Consider the following 22,347-nt stretch of genomic DNA (forward strand, 5'->3'; position numbering starts at 1 on the left):
AGCATGCAACTTTAGGCAGCGTAAATAGGGAAGGGCACATGCAGATAAGTGTTTATTTGTGCATTAAGTAACATTCTATACAAATGGTAAGTGGCAGTTATACAGTATGTCATGATAAACATTATATTGTTACTAGCCAGTATTGAACATAAACTGTAATATGAATTTAAGATCATACTGCTTAGCCCTATTTGCACAGACTTCTCTTTAAGGCTGTATACCTATCCCTGGGCGTGAGAGTGAATGGGGTTATCACTGCACACAGTGTGTTAGGCTTTTGTGAAAATCTCTGAGCACTGCTCTCCCCAGGCAAGGTTTGCAGTTGCTGCCTCTGCAAACATTGGCTCTGCATTAGCAGAAATTCTCCTCTATGATGCCTCTTGTGTGCCTCACTGTCTACCTGGGTTTTCTCACCCACACCATTAACATCACCTTATCACCCAATGTCCTCATCTACAGTTGGAACAGGCTCTGGATGTGCTGCCGAAATGCAGTTTTTCATCCTACACAACATTCTCTGTGCAGCACACACTCTTTCAAATGCTTTAACACAGCAGTATGCTGTTCTTTTAGGCTTTTCACTCAGTTTTCTGTTTCAGCTGATGTTCTATTTTGTTTGCCTGCTTGACACTACAGACTGGTTGGCAGGCTGTGTTGGCTGGCTTTTTGTGTGGGGAAGCAGAGTTGTTTTCTGCTCTGATCAGAGACGTGTGGAGCGTAGGAGAATCTGTCTTCTTGGAGGGGTACTCCTTGAAACAGATGAAAGCCAGTGATAAGAGTCATGGTTGCCTATGTCCACTTGGTTGTGCTTGCATGTGAATCTTGGTACTATGTGTTGTGTGATTTAATAAGGGCTTGAGAGTACAGCATACTGTATACGGTGAGAAGTGACAATACATTCCACAGTGTTTTGTCTCTGACTCACACACATCCAGGCAGACACACACCCAGCCCTCAGACATTCACTTATACCCACCATACATAATGGGTAACACACTATCAAAGCAGTGTCAGGCAGATCTCCTTTCAGATAATTAGGTTACATTTCTTAACCTAGCCTATGAAAAGAAACTAATGACCTAGTTTACATTGTCTCTAGGGTTGTACTATTGTGGCTGAAACAGGGATGATTATTAGCTAGTTATTTTGCTAGATATTGAGAGTACAGTTGTTTATCACCTTGATCTCGTTTAAATTTGGGCAACCAAATAGTGTTTTTCTTGCATTTTGTATCTGTGTTGACATTTTCTGAAAGAGACGTTCTGAATATGAAGACCTTTTTAGTGTTGCTTGAATGCCTGCAATTGTATTATTATCAATCACTGACTCTCAAATGGTGATGTGACGTGATAGTGAGATGAAGGTAACAGCAGTATTTTTTCTAAATAAACCGCATTTGTTGTTGACCAAGTGAGTGAATATGCATGGAAGAATCTACATGTGTTAAATGCCTGTGCGCATATTCTGTATGTGCGCACACACATTTTGACTTCCTGCATGTGAGCGCACACATGCGGTTCAGCCTAAGCAGGCATATGTGCCTGCACTCCGCAGTGGAGAGTGCCCCACACTTTGCATTAATACAAGTCTGTGGTTGTGAATTAATAATTCACAGAGCTAGCATAGCTGGTTGGAGCCTCTATTATTCATGGTTGGCATTGGAACCAACAGATGACTGCTGTTAATATTAGGGACCAGCAGATACAGTCCTCCGCCAAGACACCGGGCAGTCTTTAACACTTTCACGTCTGTTTCTATCCTCCACCCACTACACCCAGTCCTCTATCCCCTCCTCTTTTGCTATGTCCTTGCTCTTCCGATCCTTTTCCTCTCCATCTGTGAGCATCTCTTTCTCTCTCACTTTGTATCATCTATATCTCTACATCCTCACGTCTCTGTCTCACTGTGTTGAGCTGTCTCTGTTTCTTTCTCTTTTTCATTCCATCCCTCTGTGAACTCTTACTTCAAATTCAAATATGCTTCCTTGGAAGGTGATGTTTCCTACATGAAAAAAATACTGAAATGGTTATAGTAATTTGCAGTTAGAAAATGTTATGTAACAGAAAACAGAAAAGATATTCATCTGGGCCTGAAGTGTAGCTCAAACATATAGTTACTTCGAGAGAATAATAAACATTACGGCAGTTTCATTCAACAAGACCAAACACTGGTTGAACGTGACAACTTGATGTGTGTACTGTATCTCATTTTTCATAAGAAAGTACAGCTCTGTTTCAGCCTGTCCTTGTGTTCTCTCTTGGGCAACCAGGTCTGTCTGTATCTAGTACATAGTCCATTTCTGTCTTAGTTTTTGGATTACTCACTGCTCAGATAATCTCTATAATCTCTTTTTTGAGAAAATAAATAGTATTCCAGTGTCCTTTGAAATTTGGATATTGCCTTTAGCCTCTCTCCCTCTCTGCTTCCCTTTTTTCTGTAATGTGCATCTCTTCTCCCTCCTCTTTTTAGTTCAGTGAGTCTGATTTTTCTCCATGGTGTCAGTGCTTCTGCCACTGAATGCTTCTTTTATTAAAGAGATTTGCAGCTCCAGTCACCACTAATGCCGCTGCCATATTGTACCAGCACCCTGCTGCGGCTGCTGCTAATGACATTCTTTGTGTCTCCAACCCCATGCTTTGCCTCCCCATGTCCTCCTCCTCCTCTGGTCTGAATGGAGGAGTTGTCATGTGTTGCCATCAAAGGAGGAGGAGGAGGAGAAGCCATGAAAGCGGCAGCAGGCACCTTCCCCCTTTCCTCCTCACTTATTCTCTCTCACTCCCTGGGATGTTTGAAGCTACTTCAGTAAATGTGGAACAGCATACATCAGGCCATGGTTGAAGACTATTTATGCATATGTATATAAGTAACAGCATTTACTAGGAGAATGATTGCATTTTGTACGTACTTCTGTGTTTGTCTGTATGTGTCAGTGAGAGGTCAGTAACACTGACAGGATGAGCAAGGGCTGAAGAGTGTGTGTGCATGTGCACCAGCCAGGCAGATGTCCTGTCAGAAGAGCACTGAACCTCCCAGAATCCCCAACCCCCTGTCTCTAAGGCTGCATCCCCTCCATATCCCAACCCTGCTGTCACCACTTTGGGAGCTCCCTACTCTCTTCTGCCCCCACATATAATTTTGCACTCAGGCTGTAGTAGTCCTCAGTCATTCTATCCTTCTGTTCCACTCTGCATTTTAAGCCAGACACATGGATGCCTCCATCGGCAACAAGATTTCCTCTTCATCTCACTTTTAGTAGCTAAAGGATAAATGCAGCCACGTCTGTACAATTGCCCACACGCACATAACACTGTTGTTACTGTACTTTTGAGCGTGATTCACTTCTAAGTTAATTCGTTATCCCTCACCAGTACATGCTCAACATAATCCTATGTTATCATCATTTTTCAAGGCACTTGGGTCTAATTTTCTGTTAACTATAAGATAATGCTGCTTGCAATGACTATTCTGCTATTTTTCAGTGTTAAGTATTAAAGGATAAGACCAGTGCTGTTTTTATCTTTTTATTGTCATCAGCAGTTCCCCCAAAGACCTTTCAGCCAACAATAAATTTATCCTACTATCAAATTATGTCTGTATATCCACAGTCTGATGAAAAAGCCATATTGTTGCATTAGGAGACATATTCCTTTATCATGTTTTATATGGCAAGTGTTGTTTAATCTGAAACAACTCTGCTACTGCATATTCGATTTTCAAGAGTACCCTAATGTTGGCCATGTTACTCTGTGTTGCCACGAGCTGGCAGGAATTAACTTAAATGAATTAGATTTTTAAAGGAATAAGAAGTTCACTTTTATTTGCCATGAGGATAACTGCTCAGCCTGTGAAAACAGTCGTATATTGTCTTCTGTGGCTTTGGAGATAGCCCTCTCATGAGAAAATAACCCTGAAGACGTCATTATCCTGAGAGCTTATGAGAGATTCTGTATAGTTGCATTATGGGAAATGAAGGATTCAGAATTTTTGGAGTTTGACCCCTACTAGGATCTAAAAGACAGGATATCTTCTACTTTGGTGCTTAATTGTGAACATACTTTGTTTAATCTGTCTTGAACAAGACCCCCAAGTTAATGAAAATGCAGTGATAAATTTGATAAATTGCTGGACTGCATTTACCTTGCATTTTTACTTTGTACACTCTGTTTTTTGTATTTAATCTTGGAAAAAGCACCCATCATTGTCCAAACATAAATGGGGAAATCCTGTAAGAAAAGTAGTACAAGCAGGCACACCCCCAGCAGGCAGACTCTTTCATACAGCGTCTCCATAATGTATGCAATGATGAAAACAGCTGCAGCCTGCCTTTGCCTGCATGGATATTGAGAGGATATAAATAGACAGGGCTAGATGAGTGTGCACTGAGACTGGATCCGAAGCACACAGCTCAAACAATAAGCCGTCACCACTACCCTTCCTCCCCTCTGCTTTCTCCAGTCCAGCAGCCTCCCAGAGCTCGAGAGGGGGGGATTCTCTCTCCCTCTTCCTTTCTTTCTGCCACTTCCTGCCTCCCTGCTTTTGTAATCTGTCATCAGTGGCGAGCCCACGCCTGTCACCTGTTACGTCAGAGAGGCAGGAGGGCTGGCTGCCAACCCACCTGCCTATCTGTCTTGACTGTGGTGGAAGAAGTATATCTGTCTCGCTGCTTTATTTTTCATTAATCAGTTAAAAATAGGGGGAAACGGCGGTAGATTAGACACGCACATGACTCCTTTGCTCTATTTCAAAGAAAGGGTGTGATGTTTTTTTTTTGTTTTTTTTTTTCATCCTCAGTTCAGAATTTCAATGTGTTCTCATTGGTAAATTATGTTTTCTGGCATCACTTTGAACCATATCTCTCAGTATAATGCAGATGTTTGGTCGCAGAGGGTTATTGTTAAAGCACAGCCTTGTTTTCTTGTTTGCTTAAATTTGATTACATAAAAAAATCTTTATTTTTGTAATATAGAGCTTTAAGCCGTTATTTTCATCGCAACCACTAGGTCACCCTGGTGCTCTTTGTCGGTATACCTGGTCACATTCAGGAACTGGTGATGAAGGATTTATTCAAACCGATTCAGACTGTGTCAAGCCAATATGTCTTATTATTGTTTGTTAGAAGGAGCAGGACAAATGAACGTCTGATTCAGTAAAGCTAGTCAAGTGTTTGGGTTGTAGAAGTGTACTTTGAAGGTTATTAGTTCAAATCTCTGAGTCATCCGGTGAATCTGTGTAGGGGAAATTTCGTTAATCTTGCATTCCTCTCCTCCCTCAACGATTAACAGTGAGATACCCTTGAGCAAGGCACTTAAATCTAATCCCTCTATTGCAGCTGTTGGTTGATGCTATAAGTCTGTGGTTGTGCAGGGCAGCATAATAAATGCTTAAATGAATGTTTAAAAGACCGCTAAACCGCCTCAACCCAGAAGACTGCATCCATCTGTCTTTCTGTTGCTGCTGAGCCAAAGAGAATAGAAGAATTGTGAAAAGAGTTTCTGTGAGACAGTGAAGACAGAACCACAGCTTTAAAAAAAAAAAAAAAAAAAAAAAAGGTGAAAATCGCTAGAAATTTTTCATGCGGCAGATGGCAGAGGCAGACTCACAGTTCTAAGGATTGGGTAAGCCACAGTCTCTCTTAACTTCCTTTGTGCCATGATCATCTCCTTTATTATTTACCATCCCTTGCAGCTCTCTCCTGTCTCTGCTCTACTTGAGATTTCAATGTCCTCTCCATGCTCCTGTTAGTACCAGAATACTTATACAACTTTAGTTTCCTCCTCTGGCTTCTCCCTGGTATAATCCAAGGATTCTCTTTGAGGAGCAAGAATCGATCCATACTCAAAGTACCTGAGCTTTTGTATATTTATTAATGCACTTGTAATCTTTATAGGTTTGGAAGGTTTGGTTAAGGGTGTGATTTTTCTTAAGTTGTGTCTGCCGGCTAAATTACTGTCACAGCAGGTGGTCAAGGATCGTTGTCAGCATTGATTTTGATTACCACTCCAGCTCTAGTGTTTTCTAAGGGACATATTTTTAAGTTGCATAACTACTCTTACATGCTTAGCAGCAAAACTGTACTGTCATTCAAACATCAAATGTGGGACTGTTAAATTATCTGGAATGCAATTTTAATAAAACTTTAATAAAACCTTTAATAAAACTACAAATATCATCTGTCTGTTATGAGTAGACGATATAGATCAAATCATCTGTCATCTGTGTGCAAATTGCCATAACCATTTCACTCTTTGTCCTAAAACTGTGGTGATTTCATAATGGATGATGATGAGTGGGACCAGCAGGCAAGATTTAGTGTTTTGAAATATAACTTAATATACTTAATATCTCTTTTAAATACCACCTTATTTTGATCTTTTGGAAGAATACTGTTTGGTTTTGTTGTAGTTTGGTGGAGAAACAGTATTGTATGGTTGTTTTGCTTTATCCCTGCACTGAACACTGTCTGTCAGAGTCATATGATCACTGAAGCATGTGGAGGCCCAGTAGCGGCTGCCTGCTGTGGTGGGAGCCAGCTCATCCAGATGAAAAGGACATGAGGACACTGAGGCTTATTAAATGTCTGGGGATACTGCTAGTGCTGTCAAAATTGGCCAAAAATGACATTCGATTATTCCTTCTAAAAAAACATATAGGTTCGAACCATTGGAATATCTGCTTTTGCACATTAGGTCAATAAACCAATTCAACGAGAGACATAACTACTTGTATAGGTATATTTATTTCAACATAAACATGTCTTTTAAAAGATATACATACCTCCACATTACATTAAATAATTAGGTTACGGTATAGAACAGGTAACTGTAGCTCGCATAACTTGCATACAAATTTATGGGAAAATCGAAAATCAGTGTCTCTGCAGCCGAGTTGGGTTGTTAACTCTGTCCCATTGTACCACATGGTTGTTGTTGAACTATTCGCTCGTTTCAGCTTAACCTGCAGTTCGAGAAGTCCGATAGTAGTTTTTTTTTTTTTTTTTTTTCCCCCCCACACAATAGAATGCCTGTCTTTTCTTTAAAAAAAATGCAATTATATATTGTTAACAGCCCCAGATACTGCTTCCATCTTTGGGCCCTTATCTCTGCATTTGCACTAATTGTGTTCAGTACAGTCCTTAAGGTGAACAGTTCTCTGTCTCAATGTGTTGCTGGATTTAAAAATCAAGAGGTTGTTTATAAATAATATCCCTAGTGTTTTTTCTGCAAAAATAGACACTGCGTAAAGATATCGGAGAGGGGAAAAAGAGCCGGGGTAATGCGTGGCTCACTGTCCCAGTGGACACAAACTGTCTCTCACACACACACACACACACACACACACACACACACACACACACTAGATAGTATGGCAGGGCATTGTCTCTGGCAGTCACAACTGAGCTGGAACACCATGCAGCTGTATGCTATAGAGATTGGTGAGCAGGCATATAAAGAATGGAGAAGCAGGAATTTATCAGATTTTTGTCAACATTGGCAGCTGGAAGAGGGATCTCAAATGGGTTGCTTTAAATGAAGGAGCACAGTCACTTGTGCTGATTAACAGTGATCATCATCACTGGTGATGGTAGGTTAAAAAACAAAACAAAAACAAAGAAACAATCAGCAATCATATCTAAAATCGTTGATAGTCGATTTGATTGGCAGTCAGCACAAGCCTAGTCTGTTCTGTTAAAAATAGACACCCGCGCTCTTTATGCTAACTAACTGCAACTCTTTTCAGCCTCTGCTGAATGTCTGTCATGTAAGTGTGAAACATTGGCAGGGGTAAAATGCAAATTGTGCTGAATGTCAAACATGAGGACAGACACTAAAATGTGTCGCCTCACTTTTGTACACACATCTGTATTTGCATATTTCCCAATCAGGGTATCATTTTTTTTCACTGTGTGCCATGGACACCACCTGATACATTTCGGACTGTGTATGGTCATAATGTGCCATTGCAAACAGATCAGCTGTCAAATACTTAACATATGGGAAAATGCAATGCAGCCACGAGTCATTAGTTGTTGACAGTTCCGTGCTGTCCACTTTACAGAGCCTCCGGCCCTGTGAGCACTTTTTTGTGAGCTTATACTGTGTATTTGCATACCCAGTAGGTCACATTTCCATATTTTTCCCCATTTCTTTTTGCTGCCAGTACACTCTACAATACAAACTTTGTACTGAGCCTAGTCGGGGTTCAATACGACATAACTTTAAAACTGCATTCTCATAGAACCAACACAAAGCTGCAATGTTAAAACATTTAGTGCTGTGTATAGTGCTCTATTTGCAGCATACAAAGCACCTGTGTGGCATTACTTCCCCAACCAGACTGGAATTTGATGGGAATGTTGTCTATGGGTTAATGTAAATAATGCTGTCTTTTGTTGAGTTTGATGGCAGCTGTTGTTTAATGCAGGTTCAGTAAATTGAATTTTGCTGAGGACTAATAATGACATCTTGATTTAAACAGACATATATCTGAGCAAAGCTAAATTGTCACCCCAAGTAAAAGCAGAGTTTTATAACGTCTTGAACATCCTGTGCCAGTAGCACTGTGATCTGTGGATGGCCCTGGGCCTGCCTCAGACCAGAGACTTATTTTTAAATAACCTGAAGCTTTGTCACAGTAGTTTTAGAAACTGACAGCAGCAGTGTCAGTTAAACTGTGTTTAAGCTTTTATTTATCCCGGGAAAGCTGACAGAGCAACAATCAGCTAAACATTCTCACAGTTTCTCGCACATGGTAGGTGTCCAGTACAAACAGCACTGTGATTCTTGGATTGAGTGTCAGATAATAAGACTTGGATTAGAGTGTAAAATAAGTGTCCAAAATTATAAACTGCAATTTGCTACTAAAGCAGAAATATGAAGAGCGGAGGCTTAACTCCATGAAAGGACAAATCTTTGAACTGTTCCATTGACAAGGACCTGGGAGACTGGGAGTACTAATGTTAGTGAAGCAGGGAATGTGCTTTTACTCTTATTGTCATTGTCTTTAGTGTCACTGGATCAAGTCAGTCTCTCTTCCAGCGTCAGAGCAGTTTGTATGTTTATGGTGTCAAATTACAGCAAAGTAAAATGATTTCTATATTGTAACAAATTACAACTACATGAATTGTGAGCCTAATGAATCAGTCTAACTCCAAAATACCTTTCAAATGAAACTAATTTATCTTTTTCAAAGGTGATCATCTATAGTTTAAACCTTCTTTTACTGTTTTAAATTGTTTTTCTCTTTCTACAAAGTGTGAAGTAGCAACATCTTGAGAAGAGAGAAGACTTGTGTTTAGCAAGGCCCAGACAGCTTATAGCAAACACACATACCTGCCATAGGGTTGCTTTTTGACCGTAGCCGTGCTTTGTGATGAATTGAGCAGCATAGCTTCAGGATTCTGGATGGTAGTGTAGTACAGAGACAAAAGTTAACTTTCCTTTATCCCTAAAGTAAAACGAATATCAAGAATTTGTCTTAGAGGCACACTGCAGGGAAATGTTAATGTGGGGAAACAATATCATACAGGCACACAGTAGATAGTAAACAAGCAACAGGACCCCACACTCATTTTATCACTTTAATCTAGATTCATGAAAGCAGCTCCAGTGCAGTAGGTTGCAGCAGAGGCACAGAGACTTGTGCAGATGGTTTAAGTACAACATGCTTTAGTCCAAAATACTAGTGATAATGAAATGGCACATAAGACGCAAACAGTAGTAATATTACTGTCATCTGACATAGCAGTGGAAACGGCAGTGCTCCACTCTGGGAAGTGTTATATCAAAGACTGCTGTTACATCACTTGGTGTGTTGCCATGACACTGTCACGAGCAGCTCCTGTCTCACAGAGAAAATTAGGAGGAGGGAGGTGAAGAAGGAAGTGATTTCCACTCGTGTGTGGCACATCTGGTACCTGGGGAGAACTAGAATGCTAAATGTACACTATGATCCGTGACCTTATCACATGAAGAGCCATGAAGTTAGACTTTTACTAAAAAGAATCAAGTGTTTGTGTCAAGTGCTTAGCTGGTCCTTGATCTTGGTTTGAATACAAATTATTAGGCTGTGTTCAGACTAATAATAGCACTGTATCAAGGCCCCTGATTCATTTCACTGAAGCCATTGCACTCATGCAGTGGAACTACCACCGCAGAGGGCTGAGGGTAAAATAAAATAAAAAAAGGGTTGGTTCTGGCTCAACACTTCCCGCACAGGGCACCATCAGCAAGCAGAACTTTGTATTCAATCCAAGCCAATCCAATCGATGCAAGCACACACACACTGATTAGCATTATGTTAAAGCAAAATATCAATGTTATAACTTTCCAGAGTTTTAAGATCCTGTCTCAAAGGGATATAAACTGTTGTGCAGTGTCTTGGTGTCTGATAAGCCTTCAAACTGGACTTACTGGTTCATATTTCACCTTCAGACAGGTAACTCTAGCAGCACACCCAAACACACATAGTCCCTTGTTTATTTTTTAACCCATTACAAATATCAGCCAGAAAACAGCATTGGGTTTCTACATAGATATTCAGCAAGAGTAATATTGCACTATATAGTAGCATAACAACCAGTGGAGTAGTACTATCAATACCTTCTTTCTCAGCAACAAATATTTTATAATATCGCAATGCATTCATTTTCAGTATGGGTGTCGGAACCGTATTCTTCTCTGTGAGAAACTCAATGAAGTCTTGTGTCAGAGTGTACACAGTGACATTGCTCTACAGTCTTCTATAGAAAATTGAATTGAAGAAGAACTCTTTTCGCTCACAACCTTTACTGAGTACCACTTGACTAACTTAAGGAGAGTGATGTGAGCAGTGTGATGCTGGAGCTCTTGAATAGCTGGCAGGCATTCCTCAGCACTGGAGAGTGGTAAGAATAGCACAAACTTGTCTCTCCTCGATTGTCCAGCTAGTGTGGCTGTGGGTTGGTGAGCAGCGCTGCTCTAGACTTAAAGAGTGTCAAAGGGAAAGAAGTGGGTGCCCTCCGGGTGCACCAGAGCAGCCTGGCCTTAGATATATTTGGTTCTGTCAGTTTGCATACAGATCTGCAATGATCTGCAATTAGGCTTTTTCCTGTTTGAACACAGGATATGGCAGTGCAGTGAAGCTTGGCCATAGATGCTCTCAGAGAGCATGCCAGGCCCTCTGAGGGAGATGCATCATTTTTCATGGATCTAAAATAACACAGAGCACTAAGTTACTTTGAGAGTGCTGGTGGAAAACAACTGGCTTACACACACTGGACAAAATGTTAGGCTACTTTCCATGAAATAGACTGAATCCCAGTGAAAGTTATGGGCTCTTATTAAGTGTATCCACTAGGGATGTTCCTAATGACTAATTTCTCTGTCGATTAAACAGTAATTTAGTCGACAAGTCTAGAACAAAGAAAGCAAATTTGAGTACAATTTAACCAGAAATTAAGTGAGATCACAGTGTCCTTGAGTAAACGATGTCATATTAGTTTGCCGAGTGTTGCTAACATTAGGAGTGCTAGCACCAGCAGCATTTTATCCTTGGAGGTTAACCAAAATCCGTATAGGCAAGACCTGCTGCTCGGCAGCAATCTTGGCAATGCCCCCAGGCAGTTATTTCATGCTAACAAGAACAGGCCCCTATCTAAATGAATGGGAAAAGAGCCATAACTTCAATTTCAACGTTCACTGGGACATAAAAACTTCATGTATAGAATCACCATTCAAAGCTGACAATAAAACCTTAAAAATTTGGTGACTTTGCCCCGAAATAACATTTAATGAGCCTGTTTTCCACAGGTTATACTACTAGGCATGTGCAAAGGTTCGCTTGTGTTAGTGCAACAACACGATTGGCTTGGAATGTTAAGTGCGGCTGTTATAAAGCAGACGATCGGCTTTTGGGGGGAAGGGGCAGGATATGGGCCATACTACTGCCATCTTTGGCATTACGGACTTTTCTATTCAAAATGGTTTAAGTGGTTTGTCTCTTCTCTTATAATGTCTCTGGGTTTACGTCCACATACTTGTGCTGAATTTGGTTAAGCATTGCTCTGGTCAAGTGGTTATATGCCAGTTAATTCTGGCACAGCCTTACAACCTCATTTTCACTTTTTAGATCAAAATACTGCCAAATGACAATGGTTTTACAAGATGTCATCTGTCCCACTTTCCAGGTTGCTGGTTTACAACATCCAGGCATCAGCATGGGGAAAGGTGGGCTGCCATAGCAGTCACTGGCTACAACACAAGAGTTGACTGGCATACATTAACAAAATATTAATAATTAGTTTAATAGACTAATATTTCTGGCGCCAACTAGTGAGGGTGGCAACGTTTAATCCTTTAGTCGACTAATTGCGCACATCCCTAGTATCTATCTGACATGCAGGGAGGTGAGAGGTTAAAGAAGACATTATTAGTTGGGATAATTGAGCTATGAATTATATTCAAGTTGTTTGTAATGCTTTATTCACCATCTCTGAACATTTATTGATCTTTTCTGACCTGACACTGTTAGGTTAGGCTGTGGTCAGGCTAAAGGGAGGTAGTGACAAGAGTACCCACGCTCACACTGGACTCCAACTACAGCCCCTCCCAACCTCATACAAAGTACTGGAAAATATGCGTCAGCTATTTCCTCCTTCTTACTTACCTCCCTGCCCATTTCAACTTCCTGTTCTCTGAGCTAGTCGGAAGTGAGATGCTTTAAATGGAAGCTACTGCGGGAGACCTTATTCACTTACGGTTACACCAAGCTTTTGTGATATTTAGTTTGCTGGCACTGATTGATTTATCACTGTGTCTCTGATGATGAAGGGCCACAATAGACATTAAAAAGCGTTTTAAAAGGCTGTGTCGCATTTAAGAGACACGCAAAAAAAGTCCCACACACACATTCAATTTCCAGACGCATAAAAAAATAATAGAACACACACACAGATATGGGTTCATGTAGGCACACACCAACACCCGATGCATTCTTATACACACTTTCAGCCACACTGACACATCCAACTATACATGGAAACTGAAACACAGATGTACACACTCTCATCACTTACAGTGTATGTCTTCACGTTCTTTCCCCCTTCTTTCTCTGCATCTCTCTCTCCCTCTGTCTCCTTGTCTCTGGATCAAGGTGACCTTTTAAAAGATTAGTATTTTGCTGCAGAAGTAAGATGCCCAACAGACTTGGCTTATACCAGAGAGATGCCTCTCTGGAATTTCAGATTTTGCATCCAGTGACTATATTATTACTAGAAAACATAGATAATTAAAAAGCTGGAAAGCCATCTCTTAGCCAGCCATGCATCTTGTAGCTGTCTTTTATTAGCAGCTTAGTTTGTCTGTTGAAGGAACTAAAAATTAGAAACAGGGAGGATACATATGCACAGTTCAGGCATGTTTAATGAATTTGAACCACTGACTAAGGACATTGACTCTATTATGTCTGAGCCAGAACAAATTTTTACTATTCAACACACTCAGGGACATATTTCTTCAACTTTTGGTCCTGGCCTTGTGGTGATCGCTCCAGCTACCTTTTCTTAGAATGTGATTTTGTTTTAGCATAAAAGGTAAAAGTACCCTCACTGGTTAACATGCAATAAGTTGTACTGATGCTCGTGGTTCACTTTATGTGTTGTGATGATTAAAATAAATTCTACAGTAGAGCCAGGGATATAGCCAAATCCTTATCATACCACATAATTCTACAAGTTTTCTGTTTGTGCCATTTAAACCACCCACTGCAACTGTAGAGGGAGCGTATAGAAGTAAAATACTTAAAGGTCATTAGAAAAGGTCATTCCACTGCATGTGTGGGAAGCAAGATGCCGTTGTCAAGTTGTGCTTCACTGTGACTTGTTTTCTGTGGCCATGTACGGGTCCATGACAGCAGTGTGTACACATGTCAAGATATTAAAATCTAGGCCAGTGATATAGACCGTGATAACCAATGTCAGCTGAGGTCTCATGTTTCTCTAACAACAGCTACTCTTGCATACACATTTTGCAGACAAAGATAGATCAGTAATTATCTGTATTAAGAGAGAAAAGTGTATAATTTTCATAATATATCTTACATTCATTCTTTCAAATTAACAGATTATTAGTTGTATTTCAAATGCCTTTTTTTTTTTTTCTTTTTTTTTTTAAACAGCTCTGATGGTACTAGCTGAACAGTGACCGCTACCTGCCTGAGGACACCTGCTGCCCAATTCCCTTCATCATGTCTGGGATCCACGTAAGTGAAGCATAAATTGCATCTTTTTCACCTTTACCTATCCAGTATACAGGTTTACACGTGCACCAGTAGGAAAACTCTTTCAACACTACATTTCATACAACTGCAAATATCTAAACAAGAAGCTGCTGCGGACAACCAGCACCTGCTACTTTTTCCTTCGTGGCAGCACGACCAGCTTGAGGATGTTATAGAGTTACAAGAAGGTCATCTCAGTGATAATTTAAGGAAATGAATCTGTTCACTTTCTGCAGATTTTTCTAGATTTTGTTCTTAGAATCAACTAAATCTAACTAAACCTGAAAAAATATTAAAATAATACACCAACAAAAGCTTCTAACTGTCTAATTGGGCTTCTCTGTAGTTCTGGTACTCATTTGCTAGCATGTCTCCGCTGCTGAGTGACACGCATGTTTTCTGGGTCCAGTGGCTTCCACATTAACTCTCTTAAATGTCAGTTGTTGTAATTTTGGAGAAGGAATTAATGAATATTCTACTGTCATGCATGTCTTACGTATGGAAGCGTTAGTTGTAATTGCATGTCCATCTTTCTATAAGCACAGTCAATAAAGCAGTTCGTCAGGTCTCTTCTGTTTAAGGTCTTCTGCTTAACACCAGTTTTCAAAATAATAATCCTGGAGGTTAATATTCTCTTGCATCAGTAGTCAGGTTTTATTTCTGTTGTTTAATATAGAAATTTAGTTCACTCACCACACAAAAACAACACTGTAGCACATGTTCTGTGATCTTTCCATCATAGTGTCAAGGTGACATCTTTAAATGTCATGCTTTGTCCAAACAACAGTGTGTCAATCTTCACGAGACTACTTGACTGTATAAAAGGTTAACTAAACATACACACATTAGCGCATGCCTAAACACACTTGCAAATGCAAGGGAACCTATGCAAGACATTGAGGTGCTGAAATAAAGCCCTGTCTTCAGCTCTGTGTAAATGCAAATAACTGGTGTGCACACATCCATCAAAGTGCCCAGCTCAGTTTTGGTGGTTTCACATTACCAGGCTGTCTCAGTGGTTTAACTAATACCTTAGAGTGGGATTACTGTCTCTCCTACATCCCCTGCCTTCACATGTCCTTATCGACCCAGGTTGTTTTCATCCGTCACACCACGGCACTTTGCTACAGTCAGGTGAAAATATTTAAAAAATATTACCTTTTTAGGAATTTTGAAAGACCAAGGCTGTGATCCAACTAAATACTTTGAATCTGAAACAGTTGTGTGGAAATGTAATCACATCAAATTGGAGAATTCAGTATTTTCCTGCATGGGTCAGGCTGTGTGCATACAAGCACTGAATCTATTCTTCTTCCATTATGTTTTTGTCAGTGAATCTAAGTTGCAAGTAATTAATCACGTTGTAATGCCACAATAAGCAACCATGTCAGATTATTCAGGATGTTTGAGCCTCAAGACACTGATATAAAACCCTATGGCTGGTTGCAACATAAATACATTATGGATTCAGTTTGGTCTTGGTCTTGGCTTTCCACTGATGGCAGTGTGTTTTTAAAGGTAAACAGTGGGTATCTGCAAGGATGTCGTAAGGCCATTGGCCTTCTTTACCCAGAGTATTTGGTAGTGTCACCAACCCATAAACAAAAGTTCAAAGATTTAGTAGCTATTGGTCATCCATCAGCATACCACCAAACTGACTTGTGTGTCACTCCGGAGGTTAACTAGAGTTGAATGTTAATCATCTTCTCAAGCAACGATGACATACTGTATGTAGTTGACAGTTATAGTTTGACTATGCAATTTAAAAATATTTAGCCATCAGGTTTCTACAGAATTGAATGATTAGTGGCAGTTTCCTTTTAGGAAACATGTGGAAATGTAACTTCAGGTTAAATTTAGTACTACTCACTCACTCACTCACTCACATCTGCTGCTTTGTACTCTGGCTTTTTCATTTCATCTCATTCACTCAATTGAGGGCATGTTTTTCATCGCACGCCTGGGCTGATCAGTGCGAACAGTGCAAACGGAATAGAGTCAGCATCTTTTGCCCTGCTGTCATTTACATTTGTATTTGAGGCATGTAGCTTCCACTTTTACAGTATTCAGAGTGACTGACAAAGAGTTTAACTACAGTATAGAGCTTTGAGGGCTTTGTTGAGTTTCAAAGCAAACACTGGTCAGGAATTTTCAGTAAAGCAAATTTCTGAGGCAGACTCTGTGGTGTAGTGTCTTTATTTCATGTGTGGCAGAGAACAGGCATTGTCTCTTACTGAAAGCACGGATTATTTAAGTTTTTAAAGTGCTTTCACACTCACACACTTGTTTTGATCTCCCCCCCGGCTGGTTAGACCTATGCTCAGGTAACAGTTTGGCAGAGTTACGCTGGGTAACAGAGACACATTTAATTACTGTAAGCTATGTACTGTAAATAATGTGCCTAAAACGTCATAAAATAAACCACTGAAATCTTTTTATGTTAAGCAGCAACTTCACTGCTTCCATAGTTACTCGTCTTTGCCTCCTCAATTTTTTTTCCAAGATTCCAAGATCTCCAAGATTCATATAACCAACATGGGGTGTATTAATCACAGAATATAAAGTGGGTTGGGTTAGCATGCACAACTCCAGAGATAAATTATTGTCTGGAATCTTTGCCACACCTTCTGTGCATGCACTCAAATTAATTTGAATAAATATATTCATCCTTTTTTTTCCCATTAATAATAAACTTTGGTTGAATACATGTGTGAAAATCATAAAAGTTCTATGTGCATATTTAAACGTGTCATAAGAGTAAAATTTTTGTTCTTTATTACTTCATTTGTTGTAATTTCATTGGGTTTTATGTAGTTGACCTTACAGGATGAACACATTCACAAGAGATGGTAAATCATCTGCTTGGAATATGGGAGAAAAACACACAAACATTAGTGTCCTCTTTAATTATTTCCATGTTGCCCCTCACTGCCTTTTTACCTCTTCATTTTGACTTTGTTGCTGGGTATTGTAACTGGTTTCTCACAAATAACCCAGTTCAGCTCTTCATGCCACACTGAGTTGCATCGCTGTGATTAATGCTGGTTCCTCTCTGGCCTGTGTGATGCAGGCACCATGGTCAACTGGCACAGAGTGTGTAGCCAAGTACAACTTCCAGACTGCCAACGAACAGGACCTGCCCTTCTGTAAAGGAGATGTACTGACCATCATCGGAGTCACCAGGGTAAGGAAGCCAGTGACTGAGCACTCAGTTGTAAGTGAAGCACATCGCACCAGTCAATAAGCCCTCAAAACTGCTATCCTGGCCAAAGGATTATTATTTGAGGAATCAGTTAAATGTTTAAAAGCTTGTGAATTTGCTTCACTTTTTTTCTTCACTGAAAAAATAGGTGACTGTACAGGATTACACTATATCAGCATAAATCTATGTGCTGACTGTGACAGTCTTATAAAATTAAACAATTTCTTATGAAATTCCTGTCCCACATTTTTGTTTATGTCTTAGAAGCCATTGTACAATGTATTAATGATTACAAGCTAAATGGACAGCTGCTTCTTCTGGTTGGAAATATAACATATATAAAACATATAACTGAATAGTTTCAGCAAACACCAATAAGTTGTGTGTCATATCTTAATTTGGCTATAGTATCAATATTAATGTACGACTCCTGTCTTAATTTTAAGATTGATATTCGTATTTTTTTTTCTATTTCATTTCAAGCTCAACAATGAGCCAGTACTAGTACTTCATAGTGGAAGCGGGATGCTAAAAGACAACTAAAAGCTTACCCCCTAATGCTGACATTCTAATAAATTAATATCCCAACAACATGCTGCTAACAATCAGAGCGACCATGGTACAAAACAAAGAAGAGTAACATGATTAAGTATATAAGCTTGCTAAAAAAAAAAAATTTTTTTTTTTTTTTTTGAATCGAGATGTGACTGAAATATAATTCCATCAAACAGTTTTGTAGTGCTAGTCAGTGGGTTTCTTCTTTAGCTAGAGGCACCCTCTGGCTCCCATTGGCACTTCAGATAAAAAAGCAGCCCCTCACTGTTTGCAGCAGCTCATTCCCACAAATATCTGATTGGACCAGTGGTGTTAAAGTGGATTGTAGCATCCATTGTGCACTATGTGTAGAGAACTGTTAGCACCAACATTAAGGTTGTGTTGTCATGTGTTTGGCTGTTTCAGGATCCCAACTGGTACAAGGCAAAAAACACGGTGGGCAGGGAGGGCACCATCCCAGCTAACTATGTCCAGAAAAGGGAAGGAGTCAAGTCAGGAGGGAAACTCAGTCTTATGCCGTAAGTGCCGAAGGGGTAACAGAAGAAACCCAACTAAACTTTGTGTGCCTGTGTGTGTGTGTGTGGCCCTTTTTTGAATAACTACAGTATTTATTTAGAAACATACTCTCACACTCAAATATTATGTTTAAACTTTTGTGTATGTCTTACACTTACATTGTGTTTACATATTTTTTTAAGTCCATGTAAACCCTTTATACACTGCAAGACTTGATAAAATAAATTAGGAAAGGAGTGTTAGATTAAATATAGTCTCATCCACTGCCCCATATACTCTCCGTCCTTCTTAAACGTGTGAACAAGTTGTTGTACCACCATTCACTTCAGTTCCCTGCAGTGAGCAAAAACATAGTGTTGATTTCAAAAGACAGGCAAAGCATCTAAAGATGGAAATTCCATCACTGAAAGCCTTTTGGTTTTTACTGTGCCTTCTCTTGTCGGTGTCTGGCTGCCACAGAGGCCAGGACCAGCTGCGCACTACATTTGAATCAGGCGTTTTGAAACTGCTGCTATTTCAAAAGGAGGAAAATATAACGAGAGGCATATGCAAATGAAAGGAGACAGGAGAGCTGAGAGCATACTGGCTGCTACAGTATTTAAACTTCAGAGAGTAGTAGAAAGTTTTTAATTTCAGTGGTAAATGTCAGAAAATGTGGAGTTAGAAGAAGAGGACGGTCACACTACTGGGAGTAGTGATGCACTGTGAACTATTCTGAAATTAATGGAGCGGAATTCATAACGTCAGACCCAAGCTGGATTTACACATTTATTTCAGTTTGTCAGTGTGTCCAATGTTGTGTTCTCTTGTTTTCCCGAAAGACATGTTTTACTTGACAATATAATGTCATGTACGTTACCTGTTTGCTTTTTAACTACTTTAAAAAATTGTGTGAGAACACTGAACTGTCCTCATGCTCCGCGGAGGAAATCTTTACCCTACAAAGGGAGTTTCATTAGATTATTTTTGACCCTCTTTGTCTCACTTCATCACCTGCTTGCTGAGAGCTTTGACTCTCTCCCTTGGCTGCTCAAACTGCCTGTCTACACCATCTTTAACATGGTGTGGACAAGGAGTAGTTCAATTAGCCCCGTGCAACTATGAGAGCCTTGCAAACTCACAAAAACAGTATGAATTACTAAAGTCCAATGCTAGCTACAACTTTGCTATGGTTCTGCTTTGATTTACTGTAGCTAGAGTTTGTTGTTCTCACACAAAAAGCACAAAAAATATGAACTGTTGATGGCAAACATCAACTTTTTAGCATAGACTAACTAACTTCTGTCATGCATTTTGCTTTTGATTTCACTTTAAGGAATGAATAGACTCCCAAACATTTTGCCTTGTTACACTTGCTGACCTCATGTCCTTACCACTGCCTTTGAGATCACTGCATAGTTAAGTGTTTTTATTTTTTCTTTCCAAAATACTAAAGCCATCACAAGTCGTTCTTCTTGAGGCATTAGCTGTAACCCACAGGGACTTGTTGTTTTTTTTTTAGTTTTTTTTTATGAATGACCAACAGATGTCTCAGAGAAGACCTCTCCCCCTCTTCTGGGTCACATAAGGGTTCAGGTGCGGTCTTCTGTCCCCATGATCACCCTGACTGATCGATACTCAGCAGTAGAAACGATCTTCCCCTCCCTCACTGGCATCTAACAGCCTTCTCTCCCTGCTGCCCCCATGTGGCAGACATGTGTGCCAGATTACAGCACCACCCTAAAGAAAGCTGGGGTGTTCAACCCTGCTGTCCTACTTCCTCCTTCTCTGTTGTCTCCACCAAGTTGTTTACTACATTTTTTCCTACTTTTCAGTATGATGTAATTTATAAAAACTTCAGTTAATTTCTATGGATAGAACAACCAGTGTGCGTCCACTAAGGGGATATTCATCTCTCTGGCCCATCCGCAATTGGCGCCTGCTCTCAGATTAGTGGGAGTTAAGGAGCTGCTGTCCATCGGAGAAGCTGCCTGCACTGATCTAATCAACTCAACCCATATTAAGCTGCTTTGCCACAAGGGCCTCGCTGTCTGAGGAAGCCTAGTAGGAAGCGGAGGAGGAGGAGGTGGAGGAGGGAGTGACGGAGGCTGCCACAGGAAAATGGGCTAAATCAATTATAGCGGTTGATTACCACCCGTTCACCGGCCAAGACGGATAGAGACCCTGTGGGCTGCTACTGTTTGCAGCTAATACAACCTTTCACACCAGGAGTGACATAAATGGATGGGATATGGGCAGTTTGTTTGAGCTCAGGGCCACAGGTCTATAGAGGCAGAAGAGAAATGATATCAAAATTCTTAATCCTTACAACGAGGACTCGGTTTTTGTCATAGTCTGACTGTATTTTATAGGGTAAATTTAGATAATACATTACACACATACATTTGCATATTACAGGTAAAAATAATTTTCTGATTTTTAAAGACGGTGAGAAATATTTGTGTTGGCATAGAACAGATTTTTGAAGACCATGGAGCAGTAGATGACAATGTAATCCATCCATTAATAGTCTATAGATGTGTCCACCAAGCCATATGGTGAGGGTGAAGCAGGGTTATAAAGCTAGCTTCTAAATCAGGGAGCAAGAGCTTTATTTGTTCTCAGTGAAAACCAGCAGAACTCTGAACCGCTTTTAAGCTTAGCCCAAGCCCGAGTTTTTTTTTTTCCCTCCTTTTACTCCAATGTCTGTTAAATAGTCAACCAATCTCTTGGTCTCCCTGACCTCAGTCAGGAGTGGGTGACTTGGTTCTGTCCTACTCACCACCTTGTCTGAGCAGTTTTTGCATTTTCCTGTTATTGCAGTGGTTGCATGTCAGTTTCCGACTCTCCCCTCAGGCTTCTTTTTGTGTGTGTGTGTGTGTGTGTGTGTGTGTGTGTGTGTGTGTGTGTGTGTGTGTGTGTGTGTGTGTGTGTGTGTGTGTGTGTGTGTGTGTGTGTGTGTGTGTGTGTGTGTGTGTGTGAATTTGTGTGCATGTGTTTTTGTGAGCACTATGTTTCCTGTTGTTTGGGTTCAGGTACTTTTTCAGCGACTCCTCTAGACAAGACGGCCCCGCCCCTGCTCCGCTTGAGCTGAACAGACTGGAAGTGCTGCTGCCGGCTTTCCATTACCGCCCCACTCCTGTTTTTCACTTCTCATTTCAGAGGAGGACTGTGGGCTGTGATATATTCGAAGTGGATCCTGCTTCATGGTTGAAGTTGCAAATGAGTTTAGTGAAAATGAAAACCGGTGCGATCTGTAGTAGGAGCTGTTGAAGGATATTTGCCTATCCGATGCTGTTTACACTGACACAGAGGAAAAGAGGTTTTCAGTTTTCCTCAGAAACAAGAAGTGGCACATGTAGTGTTGCCAGACATGGATCAAACACACTTTCCACTATTGTAAAATTAACTTGTGTGCATGTGTCACCATGCAAACTGTATGGGTCAGTTTTTGAATCTTAAACAATCTCCTCACCAGTGTTCTCTCTTTCCCTTTTCTTTCCTCACTATCCTTTGTCTTGTCCTTCACTCTCTGCCTTTCTTCCCACCCTTTAGCTGGTTTCATGGGAAGATAACTCGGGAGCAGGCCGAGCGGCTCCTCTACCCTCCAGAGACGGGCTTGTTCCTGGTGAGGGAGAGCACCAACTATCCAGGTGATTACACCCTGTGTGTCAGCTGCGACGGCAAGGTGGAGCACTACCGTATCATCTACCACAACGGAAAGCTCACCATCGATGAGGAGGAGTACTTTGAGAACCTCATGCAGCTGGTGGAGGTGAGGAACAATAGGGAGCATAGCTGCGATTCAAGCTCCAGTTTTTTTTTTTTTTAACATCTTACTC

At 40.4% G+C, this 22,347-nt stretch overlaps 1 protein-coding gene across 1 annotated transcript in view; it reads left to right on the top strand.

Annotated features, from left to right (window-relative positions):
• The window catches only part of LOC120794568 (tyrosine-protein kinase CSK), a 43,773-nt gene that overhangs the window by 11,136 nt on the left and 10,290 nt on the right, over positions 1 to 22,347 (top strand). Inside the window, exons 2-5 of the mRNA XM_040135743.1 lie at positions 14,152 to 14,235; positions 17,324 to 17,437; positions 18,416 to 18,528; positions 22,061 to 22,280. Coding sequence (XP_039991677.1) covers positions 14,221 to 14,235; positions 17,324 to 17,437; positions 18,416 to 18,528; positions 22,061 to 22,280 — 462 coding nt within the window. The 5' untranslated portion in view covers positions 14,152 to 14,220. The remainder of the gene's footprint in view (positions 1 to 14,151; positions 14,236 to 17,323; positions 17,438 to 18,415; positions 18,529 to 22,060; positions 22,281 to 22,347) is intronic.

This window comes from Xiphias gladius, chromosome 1, assembly GCF_016859285.1.
Source record: "Xiphias gladius isolate SHS-SW01 ecotype Sanya breed wild chromosome 1, ASM1685928v1, whole genome shotgun sequence".
Lineage (NCBI taxonomy): Eukaryota > Metazoa > Chordata > Actinopteri > Istiophoriformes > Xiphiidae > Xiphias > Xiphias gladius.